The sequence below is a fragment of the Carcharhinus amblyrhynchos genome, chromosome 28 (genome assembly GCF_965287045.1).
Source record: "Carcharhinus amblyrhynchos chromosome 28, sCarAmb.v2.hapA, whole genome shotgun sequence".
NCBI classification, from domain to species: Eukaryota; Metazoa; Chordata; class Chondrichthyes; order Carcharhiniformes; family Carcharhinidae; genus Carcharhinus; species Carcharhinus amblyrhynchos.
The window spans coordinates 19,562,970-19,581,445 of NC_137351.1; the positions used below are offsets into that span (position 1 = coordinate 19,562,970).

General features: G+C 39.3%; 1 protein-coding gene across 3 annotated transcripts in view; it reads left to right on the plus strand.

Moving 5' to 3' along the window:
• The window catches only part of cep152 (centrosomal protein 152), a 70,490-nt gene that overhangs the window by 47,056 nt on the left and 4,958 nt on the right, over window positions 1-18,476 (plus strand). For all 3 annotated transcript variants that reach the window (XM_080214312.1, XM_080214313.1, XM_080214314.1), the window contains 6 exons: window positions 243-533; window positions 3,027-3,158; window positions 3,568-4,209; window positions 6,874-7,012; window positions 10,331-10,430; window positions 12,039-12,142. In XM_080214312.1, the coding sequence (XP_080070438.1) occupies window positions 243-533; window positions 3,027-3,158; window positions 3,568-4,209; window positions 6,874-7,012; window positions 10,331-10,430; window positions 12,039-12,142 (1,408 nt within the window). The remainder of the gene's footprint in view (window positions 1-242; window positions 534-3,026; window positions 3,159-3,567; window positions 4,210-6,873; window positions 7,013-10,330; window positions 10,431-12,038; window positions 12,143-18,476) is intronic.

Sequence of the window (18,476 nt, forward strand, 5' to 3'; positions counted from 1 at the left end):
TTTGAAAGATAATGAGGCACATTTTCCCAGCCCGCCTGCCAAGGGGATCATAGTGGGTGGGGGGCAGACCATGCAAAGGTTATCGGATGGGGAATTTTCTAGTTTTGGAGCGAGTGCAACCGGAAAACCCCACCGAATGTGAGATGTTGTTTGCATATCTATCACCTAGATGCAGAAATCACCTAGATGTAAAAGATACTTTAATTTCAGGCATTGTTATTGAATGTTTCAATTTTTCTTAGCTTAAAGACCAAGCAATGTGTGCAATTGAGGCAGAATGGCAGCTTCGTCTCCATAAGACTGTAGAAGCAATCGAGCAAAAGACTTCATCTAAGATGGACCAAATTTGTCAAACTGAGCAGCTCCCTGGCTCAGGAGTTTGTACGTACGAAGAATTAGAAGCTCAGCTTGCTAGTTTAAAAATGACATTGGAGCACCAAGCTAAGGAGGAAAAGATAGTGGCAATTGGAGAAGCCTCAAAACAACTTGAACTGGAACTGCAGAAAAAGCATGAAGATAATGTTGCCAAATTGGTAAGATATCCAACAATGATGCCAATACAATATGAAAAGCAACGACTAGTAATCTGTAAATATTGACCTTTCCAAAGCACTATTAGTCATTGAAAGGCTTGATGCACTTTTTTTCCATACAATGCCTCACCAAAGTGTTTCACAAATTAATTACTTTTGAACTGTTAGCTTCTTATAAAAGCAAATGTGGCAGCTAGTTTTGCACAGTGCACCATCCCATAAACAGCAATTGGGTGAATGAGTGACATTATTTTGTTATTGGTAATGTTGGATTGATGGATGAATTTGGTCCACAAGTGCTTACAATCTTTAACATCAGCCTGATATATTTGACTTGAAGTGTAGTACTTTCTTATTCACGCTTGTCACTCTTTTAATGCTTTGATAGAACATTAATGAATGCTGCTTTTCATAAATTATCATAAAGCCCCAATGTCATATGATGGGTGCATTTGTTAGTGTTGCTTTCTAGCAATTTCACAGTATTTACAAGTCTAATAATCTCAATGGCTGGCTGATTATTCCATGTTTGACAAGAACTAGGAGCAGGAATAAACTATATATCCCATCCTCTGCCATTAAATATGAGTGGCAGATTCTGGACTTAAATTCACTTTACTGCCTCATTCCCTGATTGACCAAAAATCCGTGTATCCCAACCTTCAAAGTATTCCAACAATGTAGCATCCACAATCTTTGGGTAGAGAATTATAAAAATCTTTGAGTGGGGTAACTTTTCCTCAACCGATGCTAAATGATCAGCCCCTTGTACTGAGACTATGCCCCATTTTCAATTTCCCTGAGGAGCCAAATTGATTTTCAGTGTCTCTCTATCACGCTTCTCAGAATCTTTTATATTTCAATGTGATTGCCTCTTGTTTAATTCTAATAGGGGCCACGTTACAGTGACAAATCTTTGGCCATTGCTGGTAAAGATTTAAATCTCTACAACAATGCATCATTTCTCCCTGATAACTGTGGGACTGTTTTTGTATTAACTGTTGCACGTAGCTTTGAGTGCCTGGAGTTTTTCCGTTTCAAAGCAGATACTGTAATTTTCTGTAGGTTTCTACTGACCTTGTACGTATCTGTCAATTGAGGGGAAACCTTAAGCAGAAGCAACTTGCTTCTGATTGATAGCATGATGCCATATCCCAAGTTTCTCAAATCCTTCCTCATTCCCATCACCACCTGGCCTGTGCTCTGAGTGATTCCTCATCCTCTGAATTTTCAACCTCAATCTTAGCTTCCTTCTTCTAACTTCATTGTTCCTGTGCTTTCTAAGCATCACCCTCTTAAACTTGCCTGCCCATATTTGTGACAAGCCCTTCAACCTTGCCATCTTCCAGATTGTCTCCATTCCAGCTGAGGCTGTCATAAGTGATACTTAGCAGCCATATTCTGTATCCTTTAAAAACTTACTTCCTTCTGCATCTGTTTTTAAATAATTCTTTCCCCTTGTATTCACAGCTGCAATTTAAAATTTCCAACTGCTGAACTTTGGCCTTTCATTTACTACAATACTTCGCAGCTGTCAATTTTCACAACCATTACGTTGTGTCCAGCTTTTGATGTCCTCATCACAAGAAACGCTGCCATCCTATTTATTTCCCCCAAAACAACTCCACTCTTCAGTTCCTTGCACTTAAGTGACAGCACACAACATCACCATACACCATTGGATTTGACAGGATCACATCAAACTTTTCCACACCTTGTTCTCCTTTGCCAAAACCACTCTATTTTCAGATTGTCCTGAAGATCAAAGATAAATCTCAGGCTAATTTCCCAACCATCAGCCATCTCAAAATTCCATCACCTCCACCAACAAATGGAGTCCATGGGCCTCTTTATCATTTTGATTGAGATCACCCATTCACTTGTCACTGTGCTTCTGCCCCTTTCTGCCCATCTACCAGTCAAGCCTTTCCTTGCTGTAGCCCTGAATTAATTTATTTCTTTCTACTTGCTTCCCATCTCTGCTTCCACCGCTGCAAGTTCGTCTTATCCATGAGTCCTAAAAATATAGATTAAATCATTAATGCTTCTGCTTCAGAACTGAACATCATTACTGAGATAAATACACCTGAGTAATATCGCCAGAATCAGCTAGTGCTTATAAAATTGTGATTTCCATTGTAATATGATTTGCTCTTGCTCCTTCATTTACATTGTTTAAAGAGCACCATCCTTCTCTTCCTCTGGGTTATCACCAGCACAGTAGTAAAGTACTTCAAGAAAGCAAGAGGAAATGTACTCCATGATCCTATTGAGGAGATTCTTCAGAAGTAGGTAATATTGCGGGGAGTACAAGATGTTCCAACAACTGTTTGCCCGGACATTGGTCAAAAAGATGTCTGAGCCACAGCTTGATTATGAAGAAGTGATTCAATTGCTAAGCAGTGACTTGTATGTTTGTTCTAAATATGCGACCATCTTATTTTATGAAGACTTTTAATTTTTTGTTATGAAGTAACGGTCCTGATCTTTCAGGTTGAAACGACATTAACAAATGCACGTTGTCGTTGGTTGGAAGAAATGACTAGCCTGCCTGAATACAGGGCCAACTTACAAATTGAGGAGAAGAAATGGGAAAGAAAACATGAACAAGATATGGCAAAGCAGGTAAGACTTTGAAGGGGTAGTCATTTTGTACAAAACATTTGACTGTCTCGTTATAAGTGCATTCTTCTAAATTCTTGTATACTAAAATTAATAAAACTAAGATACAATGTAAATCTTTTGAGTATTTATTATGTACAGAGGTTTTCTTCTGTGCAGCATCTGCAAAAAGTGATTTTTCTTAACCCTGTTAGCATATAATTCCATATAGGAAAGCATCTACAGTAATACCATTATATGTTAAATCATAACAGAAAATGCAGAATAAACACATCAGGTCAGATGTGAAATGAGCATTTTTACTTTCAATCTTGTCATTGCTATATTAATTTAATTTGATCAGTTTGGTCCAAGAAGATGTTTATATTTCTTGAATTAGTTTGGTAAATTGATAACTGCTTGTTATTTACAGGTGGCAACAATCATTAAAGCAAATGATGAAAAATGGAAGCGCACTTTGAAAGGGATTGAGAAAGCTGGGTCCAGTGTTAAAATGGCAGAGCTGCAGGAAAATATTCTTGTTCTAGAACGCAAATTAGAACTTCAGAAAGAAGAAGCAGCAGCAGTAGCTAAAGCTGAATTGGCAAAAGTTCGAGCTCAATGGAATAAAGCAAAACAAGAAGAGATTAATAAAATTCATGAACTAAATGAAAAAGATTATCAAGCTTTCTTGGCTGAGCATCGAAATAAGCTCAGTGAAGTTCTTAAAGAAACTAAAGAGGAATTTATTCGGCAGAAAAATGAGATGCTTGCGCAAAAGGAGGAAGAATTAAAACTGTGTCTCCAACAGAAGCAAAAAGAATGGTCAACCCATCAAGAGGAACAGATGAGTTGTGAAAGACAGCAATATGAATCTGAGCTAGTTACTGAAATTGAACATTTTCTGAGTGAAATCTCAAAACAGTTTGGAAAATCTAAACCTGCACGTTTCAGAACCGAGGAACGTTCTAATATGGCCAAATCCATGCATCAGCAGGTTGTTAAAGTGAGGGACCGTCTCCAGATGGCTTGCATAAAAATATTTGAAGAGATCCTTGAAACAATCCAGAAAGAGGTAATAGAAATTAATTTTGTGCTGACAGTTCAAAACTATTGTGGCAACTTATCTTGATTATATATTCCACACTCATACTAAATTCGTGTTGGAAAATTTTATGGAGGACTTGATATTGTTGCATACACCTCTCTTCAGCAAATATATAAAGAGATAATGCTACAAGGTCTCCAGTTGAGAGAAGTAGCTGCATAAAACAATTAAAAGGCTGAATTATATTAAGACTTTCCTTCATGCTCTTGTGGGAAAACTAGAGCTATGTCCATGCATCACCACTGCCTTCTGAATGACTATTCAAATTTACGAGTAGCTTTATTTTATAGGCAATGTTTGATTATACAGAAATTGGTATCTATCAATCCTCTGTCATGCTCATGTTAGTTGAACTCAACCTGTGTCTTGAAGAGCGCTCTATTAGAGTTTAGCCTGGAACCGTTAGAAGAAGATAAAAAGTAAAACAGGAGATTTTGATCAACACCTAATGACAACTTGAAAAGGTGTGTGCATATGAGCTGGAAATGGAAATTGGCCAAATTGTGATAGCTAACTCACAGCTGTGTAGGTTTATAGATGATGACTAACCACCATGAAAATATACCCAATATGAATTTGTGCCTTTAGAGAATTGGTCCTACCAACAAAAGTAAATTTTCAAAAATAATCCATGTTTTGTAAGAAGCTGACATGTTAAGTTCTCATCTGCAGCACCCGTGATGGATTCTGATGAATTCTCCCATTTCCTCGTGTGAGTGTCCAGCTAAAAAAACTTAAATTGATGTTGGGCTCATGGGGGAAGTGAGGCCAAGTCTGTTGATTTACATACTTGGTTGCAAACATTGCATTCTAAATCAGTGTTGGAAGGATGGATGGTATAATTCGCATTGCTTTGTACTTGTCCTGAAGGGACTTGACTGTTCTCCAGACGTCAAAATTGCTTGTTGACGGAGACTTCTCCACTTGGATTTTGAGGTTGCTTTCTCCCCATGTATCAGGATCCAGCTCATATGCACTCACAAGCTCTGTGGTTGGCTTTCAGATTGACTTTATATGGAAGTTTGGGATATGCTGTGGTGCAAGTTTCTGTGCTCAGCTGCATTAGAGTATTGTCTTTGGTATGTGGGAATCCTCCATGCAAACAACATGATCCATCCAGCAAAGCTGAGCTCTGATCATACTCTCCATGCCATGTGTGCAGCACTTAGCAAGAACCATTGCAAATAGATCTCAGACTATGAAGATGCAATGTTTCAAGTCACTTTGTGATGCCAGTAGGTTGTCCACGTCTAGCACCTATAAGAAGTGATGCAAGAACCACTACCTCATAGACTTTGAACTTTCTGATACAAACTGTGCTTTTTTCAAAATCTGAGTGAGTCTACCAAATACCAAGCTTGTTTTTGTCAGGCCATAATTGATTTCTTCATCCAGCAAAGCATTATTGGAGAAGAGACTCCTAGTTTAGCTAAACTTCAGAACAGAGGGCTGTGCTATTGATGGTGACTGAGAGATCTTGAGTACATTGCCAAGGAACAATATCTCTGTCATCTTGAAACTTATTGTGAAAGTGTTCTGAGGCTATGGCAAAGCAATAAACAAGCAGCTGAATGTCCTCCAGAAATGTGCTGTGAGAGCACAGTAGCCCACAAGTAAGAGTTCACTCAGTAGCTGTTCAGTAACTTTTGTGCAAACCTTGAGCCTTTGCAAGTTGGAAGAGGTTGCCATCTGTCCTGAACTGAATGTATGCCCCCCTGTTGAGATCTTTTGAGTATGCACTCAAGCATGGCTGAAAAGTTTATGGCAAACAAAGATGGAGCCAATATACAGACTGGTTTCATACCATTGGTGACAGGAAAGGCATCCAGTGGCATACCACAGAAAAAAGTGATATTCCATGATTGTCACAGATGGGTTTGCTTCCTTTGCATTTGCAGTCTTGGGGCGCAGTGCCCTAGTTCCAGATTAGGTAGAAGAGCTTATTGAGTTTCCTAACCATGTGAGCCCCCCCATGCTTGGAATACTTCAGGTATTCCACTTCAGGTGGGATGCCATCATGTTCTGGCAGCTGCCTGTAGATAGCTGTTTTACAGCCTTCAAAGACTTCTGCTTCAAAAGGATCAAACATAAACTCTTAAGAGTATGGTGCTGTGGAAGTCACTCACTGACATCATTGCACACTGTTGACAGTGTAGATTGCAGGGTTACTCTGCCCAATGAAAGCAAACCCTTGTCTAATTTGTTAGGAGTTGATTGCCATCTGTTCAGAGGATCACACCATTGGTTTTGTATCATAGGCTTATTGCAGACCTTCATGTAGTCTTCAGATAACTTGCAGCAGCAGCTGCTGGAAGCTCAATCGCCTCATTTTCCCACAATAGTATAGCATGAATTTAAGTAGCTCCATTTCAATATAATTGTGGTGTAATGTAACACATTCCTGCTAGGGGAATTAGTCATATTTGTTTGGGGTCAAATTTGGTCTCCTTTTATATTAAGTGGATTTTGGATGTTTTCTTTACCTTAATGGCCTACTCGTATTTCTCAATCAACATATTTCTGATGACAAAGAATTTTGTGGTGTTTGTCATTCCAATCAGATTTTGGTAAATTATTTTGACTGGCTTGTTTCATATGCTCAGTGCAGAGTTTTTCTTTTCTCTCTTTCAGGAGGGCAAATTGGATCTGCAGAATGCATTAAGAGAATCTGAAAGGCAACATGAAAAATACAAAACTGAAAAGGAAGCACAGCTTAGAAAACTTGAATTATCTGAACGTCAGCTTAAGCAAGAACTGGAGCATTTGCAGCGTAAGTTGAAGGCTTTTGCACAGCAAAGTGAAACCAAATATGGTATATGTTATTCTTTCCAAAAAAAATTAGAATAGTCACTGTTTCAATACAACAGTTCATATTTCCAAAGTAGAACCTGTCTCAAACTCCACCAGATAATTCCGACTATGTACGTGTTATCAGTTTGAGTTTTCTTTTCATTAAATTTTTGTTCGGCAATTGAGTTTAATTTAAGAAAATTATGCACGTCAGCAAATTTTCTTAACTCCTTTTGAACTGTTAATTATAGATGATAACCAGCAAACAGATAGAAATTGAGTTTTCTCTTCTTGGGGAACAATTACAGGTTTACAATCAGTGAAATCATTTCAAGCCATCAAAAACTAATCTTTAATGTTGTCTATTTATTTTGAATGTGTTTTGTTTGAACCTTTTCAATTTACATTGGTCATTATTGAACTTTCATTCATTCCTTGAATGAACACTTATAAAAAGTTGGCTCTGTAGATATTAAGTTTTCCTTTTTTCCAACTATCTTGCGTTAAATCTACCATGCGACTGCATCAGCTAAAGATAAAAGGAATCATTAGCTTTTATCACTTTAGAAATTAATTCTATTTTTACCTGATATTTTTAATCAACCCAAGATTAGGAATTCATATCTTGAATAAAGAAGTTAAATGTAATTATTTTCTTCAACTGAACAGAAAACGTGTATGAAAATGAAGGAAGTAGAGGTGGCCTCGCTCATCATTCACCAGACTCTAAAATGGCTGCTGTGTATTTATTTAGTGTATAGGTTATATTATTGATATGTACAATATTAATACTTGTCATCTCTGGCTTCATTGTTCAGCCCTCTGGTCTGCATCCTATTTTTTCTTCAGCTGGCTTTGCACCGTCTACCATATCCATGATAGGTGCAAGAAAATAGACCAGGCAATAGGAAAACAATTGCGAAGTGGTTTTACCAGAATTGAAACATCATACATCTCAGCTAGCCTCCAATTTGACTAACCCAATAAATATTTAGTTAAATCTCCTTCTTCTATGGCTAATTGGCTAATTTTGCTTCATTAAGAAATGGATAGGGATAGCAGACAACTCTTGATTTCCCCACTTTCCTAAAAAGGTAGCCAGGATTAACAGTACAAAGCAAAATTGTATCATTTTCCCAACACTTCAGGGGTGCAACATAAAACATGATTACTATTTCACTTCTGTCCAGGCAGGCTTGATTGGCTTCATGAGGCAAAGATTTGCAATGCATATTGCTGAAAATGAAAAGGTCTCTTCCAGTACCTGAGTGTCTGGAGAGCAAGGGACAAGTTCTACAATGTCAGCTGTTATCAAATACTTTATAACAAGGCATTGGGATAAATTCAAGGTAATCAGGCATAGTCAAAGTGATTCTGCGAAATTTATCCAATTCATTGGAGCTGTTTGAAGAAATAACAGGTGCTGTGAATAAAGGGGATTTGGTGGATGTACTGTACTTAGATTTTCAGAAGGCATTTGATAAGGTGCCTCATCTAAGGTTATTGCAAAAAATAAATAAATAAAAGCTCATGGTGTAGGACAGTGGTTATACTGTGAAGACTCCTCAAATGTGCCATGAAAAAAGGTTCAAAATTATTTTTAAAAATATTTTGCTGGAGTACTGTTCAAAGAAAATAGGTGTTTCAAATTTCTTTATATAGCATAAGGGACATTAAAGTGTGGGAACATTGGTGTAGCAGATATCATATTAGCATGGATAGATTGGCTAGCTAACAAAGAACAGTAGACTTAAATGGCTCGTTTTCCAGTTGGTAGGATGTGATGAATAGTGTGCTATCACTGTTAATGCGGGGGCCTCAACTCTGATTTGTTTAAATGATTGGGACAAAGGGATCGATGGTATGGTTGCTGAATTTGTTGATGAACATTGATAGGAAATTAAGTTGTGGGAAGGACTTCAGGAAGTTTCAAAATTATGAATGCTTCCCAATGGTCAACATACACAACCCCTGTTTACACTAATAAAAACAAAATATAGCAAATGTGCAGCTGTACTCTCAGCATCTGTGCGGTTAACATTTTTGGATTGACTATCTTTAATCAGGACTCATAAAGGTTACAGATGCAACCGGTTTTAAACAAGGTTTTTACTGCACAGTAATTAGCACTGCTGCCCCTTTGTACCAGAGACCTGTGTTCAACTCCAGCCTTGGGTGACCTTCTGTGTGGCACTTGCACCTTCTCCCCATGTCTGCGTAGATCTCCTCTGGATGCTCCAGTTTCCTCCCATAGTTCAAAGATGTGGAGGTTAGGTGCATTGGCCATGTTAAATTGCCCCTTGGTATCCAAAGATGTATACATTAGACGATTTAGCCACAGTAAGTGCGTGGTGCAATGGGGATAGGGCAGGGGTTAGTCCTATATTCTTTCTAGCCTGAATGTTCTTCAGTGAGTTGATGCAAACTTGAGGGGCCAAATGGTTTCCTGCACTGTAAGAATTCTATGATTCAAGTACAGAGGTGGTAGCAGATAAGAGAAAGTCTGAAATGGGATAGAAGGTAGGAGAGCTCAGATGACTAAAGGGATGGTAGTGCATGGCAAAATAGGTGGGAAAAGAAACAAAGGTGCAAATATGAAAAGCTACTTATCACCAAGATCTGTGTTAAAAAAGCTGAAAGTGGGGCAGAGATTGTGATTTGAAACTGCTGAACTTAGACCTCTTGAAGTTGTAAAGTACCTAATTGAATAGGGAGGTGTTTGTTGGTACTATGTTGCACATATAACATTCGAGGCTTCTCTGCTGCAACCTCCAGTTTAAACAAAATAGTAAAGATGTATTTGAGAACTACCCCTTAATGTGAAGTGGGGAAAAGGTTACCTAGTTATAATGGCCATATGCTAAGGATGTAGTAGGTATTGACCATGGGGCAAGGCATAACTTCACAGAATGAGGATTCTTGTGCCTGTGGTAGGAAATGCCATTTTCAAGAGGTCAATGGCATTGACTTCTTGAAGATCAATCAGTTGGGTTTTTTATTTTGATTTTAATAAATTTTCCACTCTTGTGATCAAAAATGGTGTTCAAACCATCTTGTGCATTCAAAAATGTCTGAAACGTGAATTCTGATGTAGATGCTATCCAGCAAAAAATCTATCAATACATAACTTTATGCCAGCAAGAGCTTGTGTGATGTGATTTTCTGAGATAAGCTAAATTTTTCATGTCTTTGGAGCTGTGGAAGTTCTACTTGAGGCCTTTAGTTCACAAAAGCAAGAATTCTCTTGAATTCCATTAATTGGAAAATTTTCAAATTCTTCTATCACTATATTTCCTAGAGGAACATGAAAGAACCATAAAGATTATGCAAAATGAAAAGGAGAATCTTGTAAGAAGATTGAAAGAAAATGAATCAACTAGCAGTAAAACAAAGGCTTGGTATGTTCATATTCTTAGTCTGATAACTCTGCAAAGATTGCAGTGCATATTATTTTGTATCTCATAGGTTTGCTTTCTTTAAGTGACATTAAATCTCACTTACCTGTTCATATATAATTAAGCTTGCGATCCTGCAGTGTATTCCCAGGAGACAGTTTCTTTAATGGTTTTCATCATGAGCCAAACAGTACAGGAGTCCCACCTTTGCGGTTTTTCATTACAATATTTTGTTTTCATCTCAGAATAATATAAATCCTTATTTGTGTGGATTTTTGCTTTTACGTTTCTTGATATTTCACTGTGTTTTTGGCACCAGTTTTCCAGAAAAGAATATTTCATGTTTTTCTTGAGCACATAGTTGGGTTGTATCACACCTTTCTGTGCTGACTGCATGGAATTAACTTCTTATATCCGGTAGGGGCTGGTGTCAAACAACAATGGGGATAGATAAACAAACACTCAATGAAATAAACTGAATCAGGTGGACTTGAAAGGATCCTGGTTTGTCACATTGTAGCCCTGATTTTCCCCTGCATACTTCCATTAGTATGACTTCTTCAATGGACTGTAGAATTGCAGAATTATGGCTACTGTAGTATATGGCATAAGTGACACTTTTGTGTTTGTGTGAGTAGGAAACCAGGCATGACACGGATGGCACTAATGCTCCACTATTCCTTTGCTATTCTGCATATTTATTTTTATAAAGTGACCTTCTCCAAGGGTATCAAAGTCTTGCTTTCTGTAATTGAGCATAGAAAACTATTTTTTAGCCTTACCTTGTTGTTTTATTCAATTTTAACATATTGCAGATTTGAATACAGGCCCTGTGTTGCACAATATTGAATCTGTCTCTTTTGCACTTCATGGTTCTATCTCTGCACAGGAACATTACTGAAATGAGCAAAGTGCCAATTTGTGGTGTAAGTCCCTGCCTATCCCAGATTAATACAGCTGTTTCAATTGTTGCTCATGCCATTTTAATGAACAAATACTTAAGTAACAGAATTCCACACCCTCCACACACATACGCATGCACACTAGCTAACCTAATAGGCCGGAACAAATGCACGTGGAATCAAAAATTGTAAATGTTCAAGTTGATGAGGTAAGATTACGCTCATTCAAAATTATAGTGATGTTCAATTTGCCTATGAATGTTAATCTCCAGATATACTTTATTCTGGCTAGTTTTTAGTTTATTTTCTAAAATTTGGGTAATCCTGCTGCAGTAATATACAATGAATGGTATTGGGAGCGGGCCTTCAAATTTTGGGATACAAAAAGCTCATTCAAGTATCTGCCTAGAATGTCCCTATGAGGATGCCACAAGGAACAACCTCCATATATGTCAATCAGTCACCAGACCAAGATTTGGTCACTATTCACAGAATGTGAAAGTAGAATAAATGTAAATCATTATGGTCCCGGGCAAGTAAATATTGAGTATCAAATTTAGTTAGTCACGGTAAACAAGATGAAGTCCAATAAAATAAGTTCTCACCTATGGAAAGTTCCCTAACGCAATCTGTTGTTCTAGGACTTTGCTATTTCATGTAATATCAATTGTGCTTTTAGAATTTTCCTTTCTTTCCCCTCTCCTTTCAGTTTACAAGAAAATTGGACCTCTGAAAATTCATGCAAGTTAATCCCTACAAAAGGATTAGAAGAAATTCGGCATCAGTATTTGAGGGCTGTGGACAAAATTAAGGGTAACTATAGCTAATTTGATTGTTGCATGCAAGATACCATCACTAAGTGGTACTGTGAAGACAAATTTCGTCCTCTTAAGTTGTTAACCAGAATATTTCCAATTCATCCTTTGTGACTGGATTCCTCATTTTGAATTTGCTGTCCAAAGCATATTGTCATATTTATCTATTTAATGAATTGCATAAAGATTATTATCAATATGCTAGCCAGCATCTATTAAGTTGTTTGAGAGTGGTACAAGAACCCAAATGTTTTTCTACACAATTAGCTGTATTGTGTCTTCTCTCCTATGGTTAAAATTAATTAAGGATGTCCATGTTGGAATGTGAAACAACTACCTTTATATATAGAATGAAAATCTGGAGATAGGTAATGCGGTTCTGATTGGAAAAAGATTTAAAGGGACAGACATCCTAAGTGGTTCTTCAATTAATAGGAAAGCTTAATCCTTCTCCTTAGTATGTGATGACTAATTTGATTCAAACTGCCAGCAAGAGTTGATGCATTTTGGTAGATCGAAGCAGGACGGAACTTACTCAGTTAATGGTAGGGCATTGGGGAAAGGTATAGAACAAAGACATCTAGGGGTTCATAGCTCTTTGAAAGTGGAGTCGCAGGTGGACAGGGTAGTGAAGAAGGCATTTGGCATGCTTGGTTTCATTGGCCAGAACAATAAATACAGGAATGAGATGTCTTGTTGAAGTTGTACAAGACATTGGTCTGGCCACACTTGAATACTATGTAAGTTCTGGTCATCCTATTATAGAAAGATATTATTAAACTAGAAAGTGTGCAGAAAAGATTTATTTGGATGCTACCTGGACTTGATGGTTTGAGTTATAAGGAGAGACTGGATAGACTAGGACTTTTTTCCCTGGAGCATAGGAGGCTTGGGGGTGATCTCATAGAGGTCTATAAAATAATGAGGGGCATGATCAGATAGATAGTCAACATTTTTTCTTGGGTAGGGGAGCCTAAAAACAGAGGGCATAGGTTTAAGAGGAAAGGGGAGAGATACAAAAGGATCCAGAGGGGCAAATCTTTCACAGAATGGTGAGTGTCTGGAACAAGCTGCCAGAGGTGGTAAAGGCAGGTACAATTTTGTCTTTTAGAAAGCATTTAGACAGTTACATGGGTCAGATAGGTATAGAGGGATATTGGGGCAAACACAGGCAATTGGGACTACCTTAATGGGAAAAACTGGGCAGCATGAGCAAGTTGGGCCAAAGGGCCTTTTCCATGCTGTAAACCTCTGACTGTGTATGCAAACAAAGACGTTGGGGGCAATTTTCTCACCTTGCTGTGCCTGGCATGAATTGCACTGATCCCGGAAAATAACGTGGGCCTAAAGTTTCCAATTGTCCCAGTCCCTTTCTAATGGCATGAATCAGATCATGTCCAGGAAAGGTGCGAGGCTAATTAACATGAGATTGGCAGGATTTCAGACTCATTAACAAGTTTAACTCAAGATTGTAGGGCCATAGGAAAGGGACAAGCAAGAGTGGATCATGTTGAAGGATGGTGGGGTTGGAGATGGTGACATGGCAGGGGTCATGATGGGGCTGGGGAGCAGATTCCAGCTACTCATGTTGGGGTGGGAGAATGTGCTGCCAGTGAAGTGATGGGGTGCTCTCCAGTGCACTGTATTAAACAGCATCTGAGCACTCTGAAGCCGGGCTGACCATCATGTTTTGACCAGTGGGACTGTAGGCCATTGAAACTCCGAGTTGTTGGGGACAGGGCCAGGCAGTGCCCATGGGACACCCTGACACTGGTGGTGCCCACTGCAACTCTGCCAGGGGTGGGGGAGGAGAGTCAGTGCAATGATGCCCCAGAACTCAGCAGGGTGAGCTGAAGCATTTTCTCATTCATTTCCTGAGAAAATTCTGCTCTAGTTTTTTGGGGGGGGAAGTTCTTGCATTTAGTAATTTTTCTCTAGTTTGCCTGTTTGATGCATGGTACAATGATCATGGACCAATCATAGTAATCAAATGGATTGAAATTGGTAAAAGCAAATTACTGCAGATGCTGGAATCTGAAACCAAAAGAGAAAATGCTGGAAAATCTCAGTAAGTCTGGCAGCATCTGTAAGGAGAGCAAAGAACTGACATTTCAATTCCAGATGACCCTTTGTCAAACTGATGTTTGTCTTTGGATATGATTTTTAATCGCTGCTGAATGCAGTTTGTTTCCATAGCTGTTTTCAAAGCAATGTCTAACTTAATCATGTTCCTGTGTTTTTGATGCAAGACTTTTTAAAAATTTTGAATGTTTTCTTCAGATGAGTTTTAATACATTACGGCAGTGTAAGTTGTTACAAATTTCCAATTATACCATTTAAATCCATTATCTGTTTCCAAATGTATTTATTTTATGGGTGTCGATTAGAATTCAGAGGAGGATATGTTCACATAGAATTAGTCGATGAAAGTATTTGCATTTTAGATATATCTTTTACCTCCCAGTTTTTAGAATGTGTATCCATTCTTGTCAATTGTTTTGGGGAATGGTAGTGGCTAACTGAAGTTGTTCAAAGGGCAACACTTTGAAGCATATTAACAAGTAACCTTGAACTGAAAGTTTTCAAAATTTCAAAACATGATTTGTATGTCAATTCACTTTGGCAGCATTCTCTTATCTAGATCGGGTTTGATTCAGCCTTGGGTGACTGTCTGTGGAGTTTGCACATTTTCCCCCCCCCCATGTTTGCGTATTTTTCTGTGCTACAGTTTCCTCCCACAGTCTCCAGTCTCGTGCTTTGTGAGCCTCGTTATGTACAAAAACACTGAATTCGGCATTCCAGCCAAAACCCCATTCGCTTGCGGTGGCACTGAAACATCCGAGCGTGAATGAGGACAGATTTCGGAAGCTATCTCTGGCATCAATCCTTTTATGATCCCCAGTTGGACCTGGGGCCCTGTTAACCTTTAGATCTAATAGTTTTCCCAGCATCTTTTCTCCCCCTGGTGATTCTGATTGGTTTAAGTTATTCCGCAATATCACCTCTTAATTATCAAGTACCACTTAACTTTCAAGTATCTTTGGGAAGTTCTCCAAGTAATTTACAGTTAAGATAGATGCAGGGTGGAATTTTACAAGAATGATTCCAAATGTCCAGCTGGCGTGAAAACGGGAGAGTTCCTGTTCCATTTTTTGGGCAAGCTTTCACACCCAATCTTACGGACTTAGACATTGAAAAAATAGTCCAGACCGTTTCTAGTGGTTGCAAACAGTGAGCTGGGTTTAACTCGCCAGCCAGCCTGCAGAGAGAGCTATTGCACATGTACAGACTTCTAATTCTGCACACGCACAATTCCAACAACAGCCCATTTCCAGTGAGAGGCTGACCTCACCGGAAATCCAGCTCTCATAAAATCACAAAAGCTGAGAAATCGGGTCTAATCATGTAAAATCCCAGCCAGATTGCTAGTTCAACATTTCCACCATTTCTTTGTTTTCCATTATCAGTTACCCAGACTCTGAGGACGAGCATTAGCTCTGATTACAGTTCTTGTTTCTATTTAATATTTACAGAAACTCTTGCCATCCTGATCTTTTTATATTCAAGTGAGCTATTTCCTTGTACTCTTCTTTCTGCCTCTTTCCAATCTTTTAATCATTCTTTGCTTCTTGAAATTTGTCCAATCTTTTGACCTACCACAAATTGCTGCAGATTGTACAGTGGTTCTTTCAATTTCTTTAACGTAGCAAAGACTGAACAAAATGTTTAACTTTATTTTACCTTCACTGGTCTAAATCCTTGAGAGTTATTAAATATCTCCTTGAAAGCCTACCACTACAACTATACTGTCCTCTATTGTCTACTTTTGAACTAGTTTTCCAGTTCATTGTGAACAGCACTGTCTTTGTACCACCATAGTTACTTTTATTTAGGTTTAAAACACTAGTTATGCAGTCATAGTTCACCCTTCCAATTGAACATGAAATTCTATCATGTTATGACCTCTATCACTTAAAAGACTACTTTATCATGAAAAATTGATTAATCCTGATTCATTGCATGTTACCAGGTCTAGGATAGCCTGCTCCCTGGTTGACACTAAAACCTACTCCTCTAAGAAATTGTCCTATAAACATTAACTCATTTTCCAGGCTAACTTGCCCAACCAACATTTTGATTAAAGTCTGCACACTCTGTTAGGGGGCTTACAAACTACTCCCAGAAGTGATCTTTTTCTTTACTCAAGCCAAGGTCATTTCTTAGTACTGAACTAATGTCATCTTTAACAGAGCTACTCCACCAGCTTTTTCTAGCACTGTCATTCCGATGTATCAAATCCCCTTCAGCATCCAGCCTTGATCACCTTTCAGCCATCTCTCTAATGCTTGTCAGGTCATACATATTTATCTCTATCTGTGCTAACAATTCATCCTTTTTGTTACAAATGCTATATGCATTTGGTTACGGGGCCTTAAACTCTTTTACAATTTTTTTACGATCTCTGGCCTTATCTGCTGGACATTCTTGTGATTTCATAGCATCTCTACAGTACAAAAAGAGGCCATTTGGCCCATCAAGTCTGCATCAACCAAAATCCCACTCAGACCCATCCCTGTAACCCCATCTCTTTATCCTGCTAATCCTTCTGACACTAAGGGGCAATTTACCATGGCCAAACAACCTAACCCTTGTGACTTTGGCTGTGGGAGAAAACCAGAGTACCTGGAGGAAACACATGCAGACATGGAGAGCATGCAAACTCCGCACCTATATATGTTGTATGTTTTATCCCTTCCTGTCACACCCTGGTACTTACAATCTAAATTGCTGCCCTGCTGTATTACTTCATTGTATCCCTTTACTTGTATTTTATCTCATAATCCCTTTTCTCTACCACCCTGGTTATACAATTTGCCCAAACAGTGGTCCCAGCACAGTTCAAATGTAGATGGTCCCAATGGTAATGCTCCCACTTCCCCATGTACTAGTGCCAGTGCCCATGAATTAGAACCATAGAATCTCTAAAATGCAGGAGTAGGCCATTTGGCCTATCAAGTCTGCACCACCTCTCCAAGAGCATCTTACCCAGGCACCCCCCTGCTGTATTGCTGTAACCTTGCACATTTATCCTGGTTAATGCACCCCACCTACAAATCTTTGGGCACTAAGGGCCAATTGGCATAGTAAGGGATGTGATTACCTTCTGGAATAAAGTTTCCAGGTAACTTCACCCTCCCTGATGTATCGCTGTATCTACAGCTCACCCTTTGGTGACTAGTGGGGTGCCCCAGGGGTCGGTGCTGGGGCCTCAGCTATTTACCATTTATATAGATGATCTGGAGGAGGGAACCGAGTGCAGGGTGTCGAAATTTGCTGATGACGCCAAGATTGGGGGAAAGGCAAATTGTGCGGAGGGTGTGGAGAGTCTGCAGAAGGATCTAGATAGGCTGGGCGAATGGGCCAGGAAATGGCAAATGGAATTTAATGTTGGCAAGTGTGAGGTGGTCCACTTTGGTAGGAAGAATGGTAGGAAGGACTATTACTTACGTGGCGAAAAACTGCAGCAGGCGACGGTGCAGAGGGACCTCGGGGTCCTTGTGCATGTCGCAAAAACCCAGCTTGCAGGTGCAGCAGGTGGTCAGGAAGGCGAATGGGATGCTGGCCTTCATAGCGAGGGGGATTGAATATAAAAGTAGGGAGGTCTTGCTGCAGCTGTATAGGGCATTGGTGAGGCCGCAGCTGGAGTACTGTGTGCAGTTTTGGGCGCCGCACCTGCGCAAGGATATTTTGGCCCTGGAGGGAGTGCAGAGGAGGTTTACTAGGCTGATACCGGAGTTGAGGGGATTGAGCTATGAGGAGAGGCTGAATAAACTAGGCTTGTACTCGTTAGAGTTTAGAAGAATGAGGGGAGATCTCATTGAGACGTATAAGATGATGAATGGGATGGATAGGATAGAGGTGGAGAGACTCTTCCCGCTCAAAAAAGACAGTAGGACTAGGGGGCACAGCCTCAAGATAAAGGGGAGGCGGTTTAGAACGGAGTTGAGGAGGAACTTCTTCACTCAAAGGGTGGTGAATCTCTGGAATTCTCTGCCCGTTGAAGTGGTGGAGGCTGCCTCGCTAAATATTTTTAAGAAGCGGGTTGATGGGTTCTTGATAAGAGTGGGGATTAAGGGTTATGGGGAGAGGGCGGGAAAGTGGAACTGAGCCACAACAGATCAGCCATGATCTTATTGAATGGCGGGGCAGGCTCGAAGGGCTAGATGGCCTACTCCTGCTCCTATTTCTTATGTTCTTATGTTCTCCAACTCCGTGACTCTGAGCTGAAGCTGTTCAAGCCACAGACACTTAACTGTAAACATGCATATCCT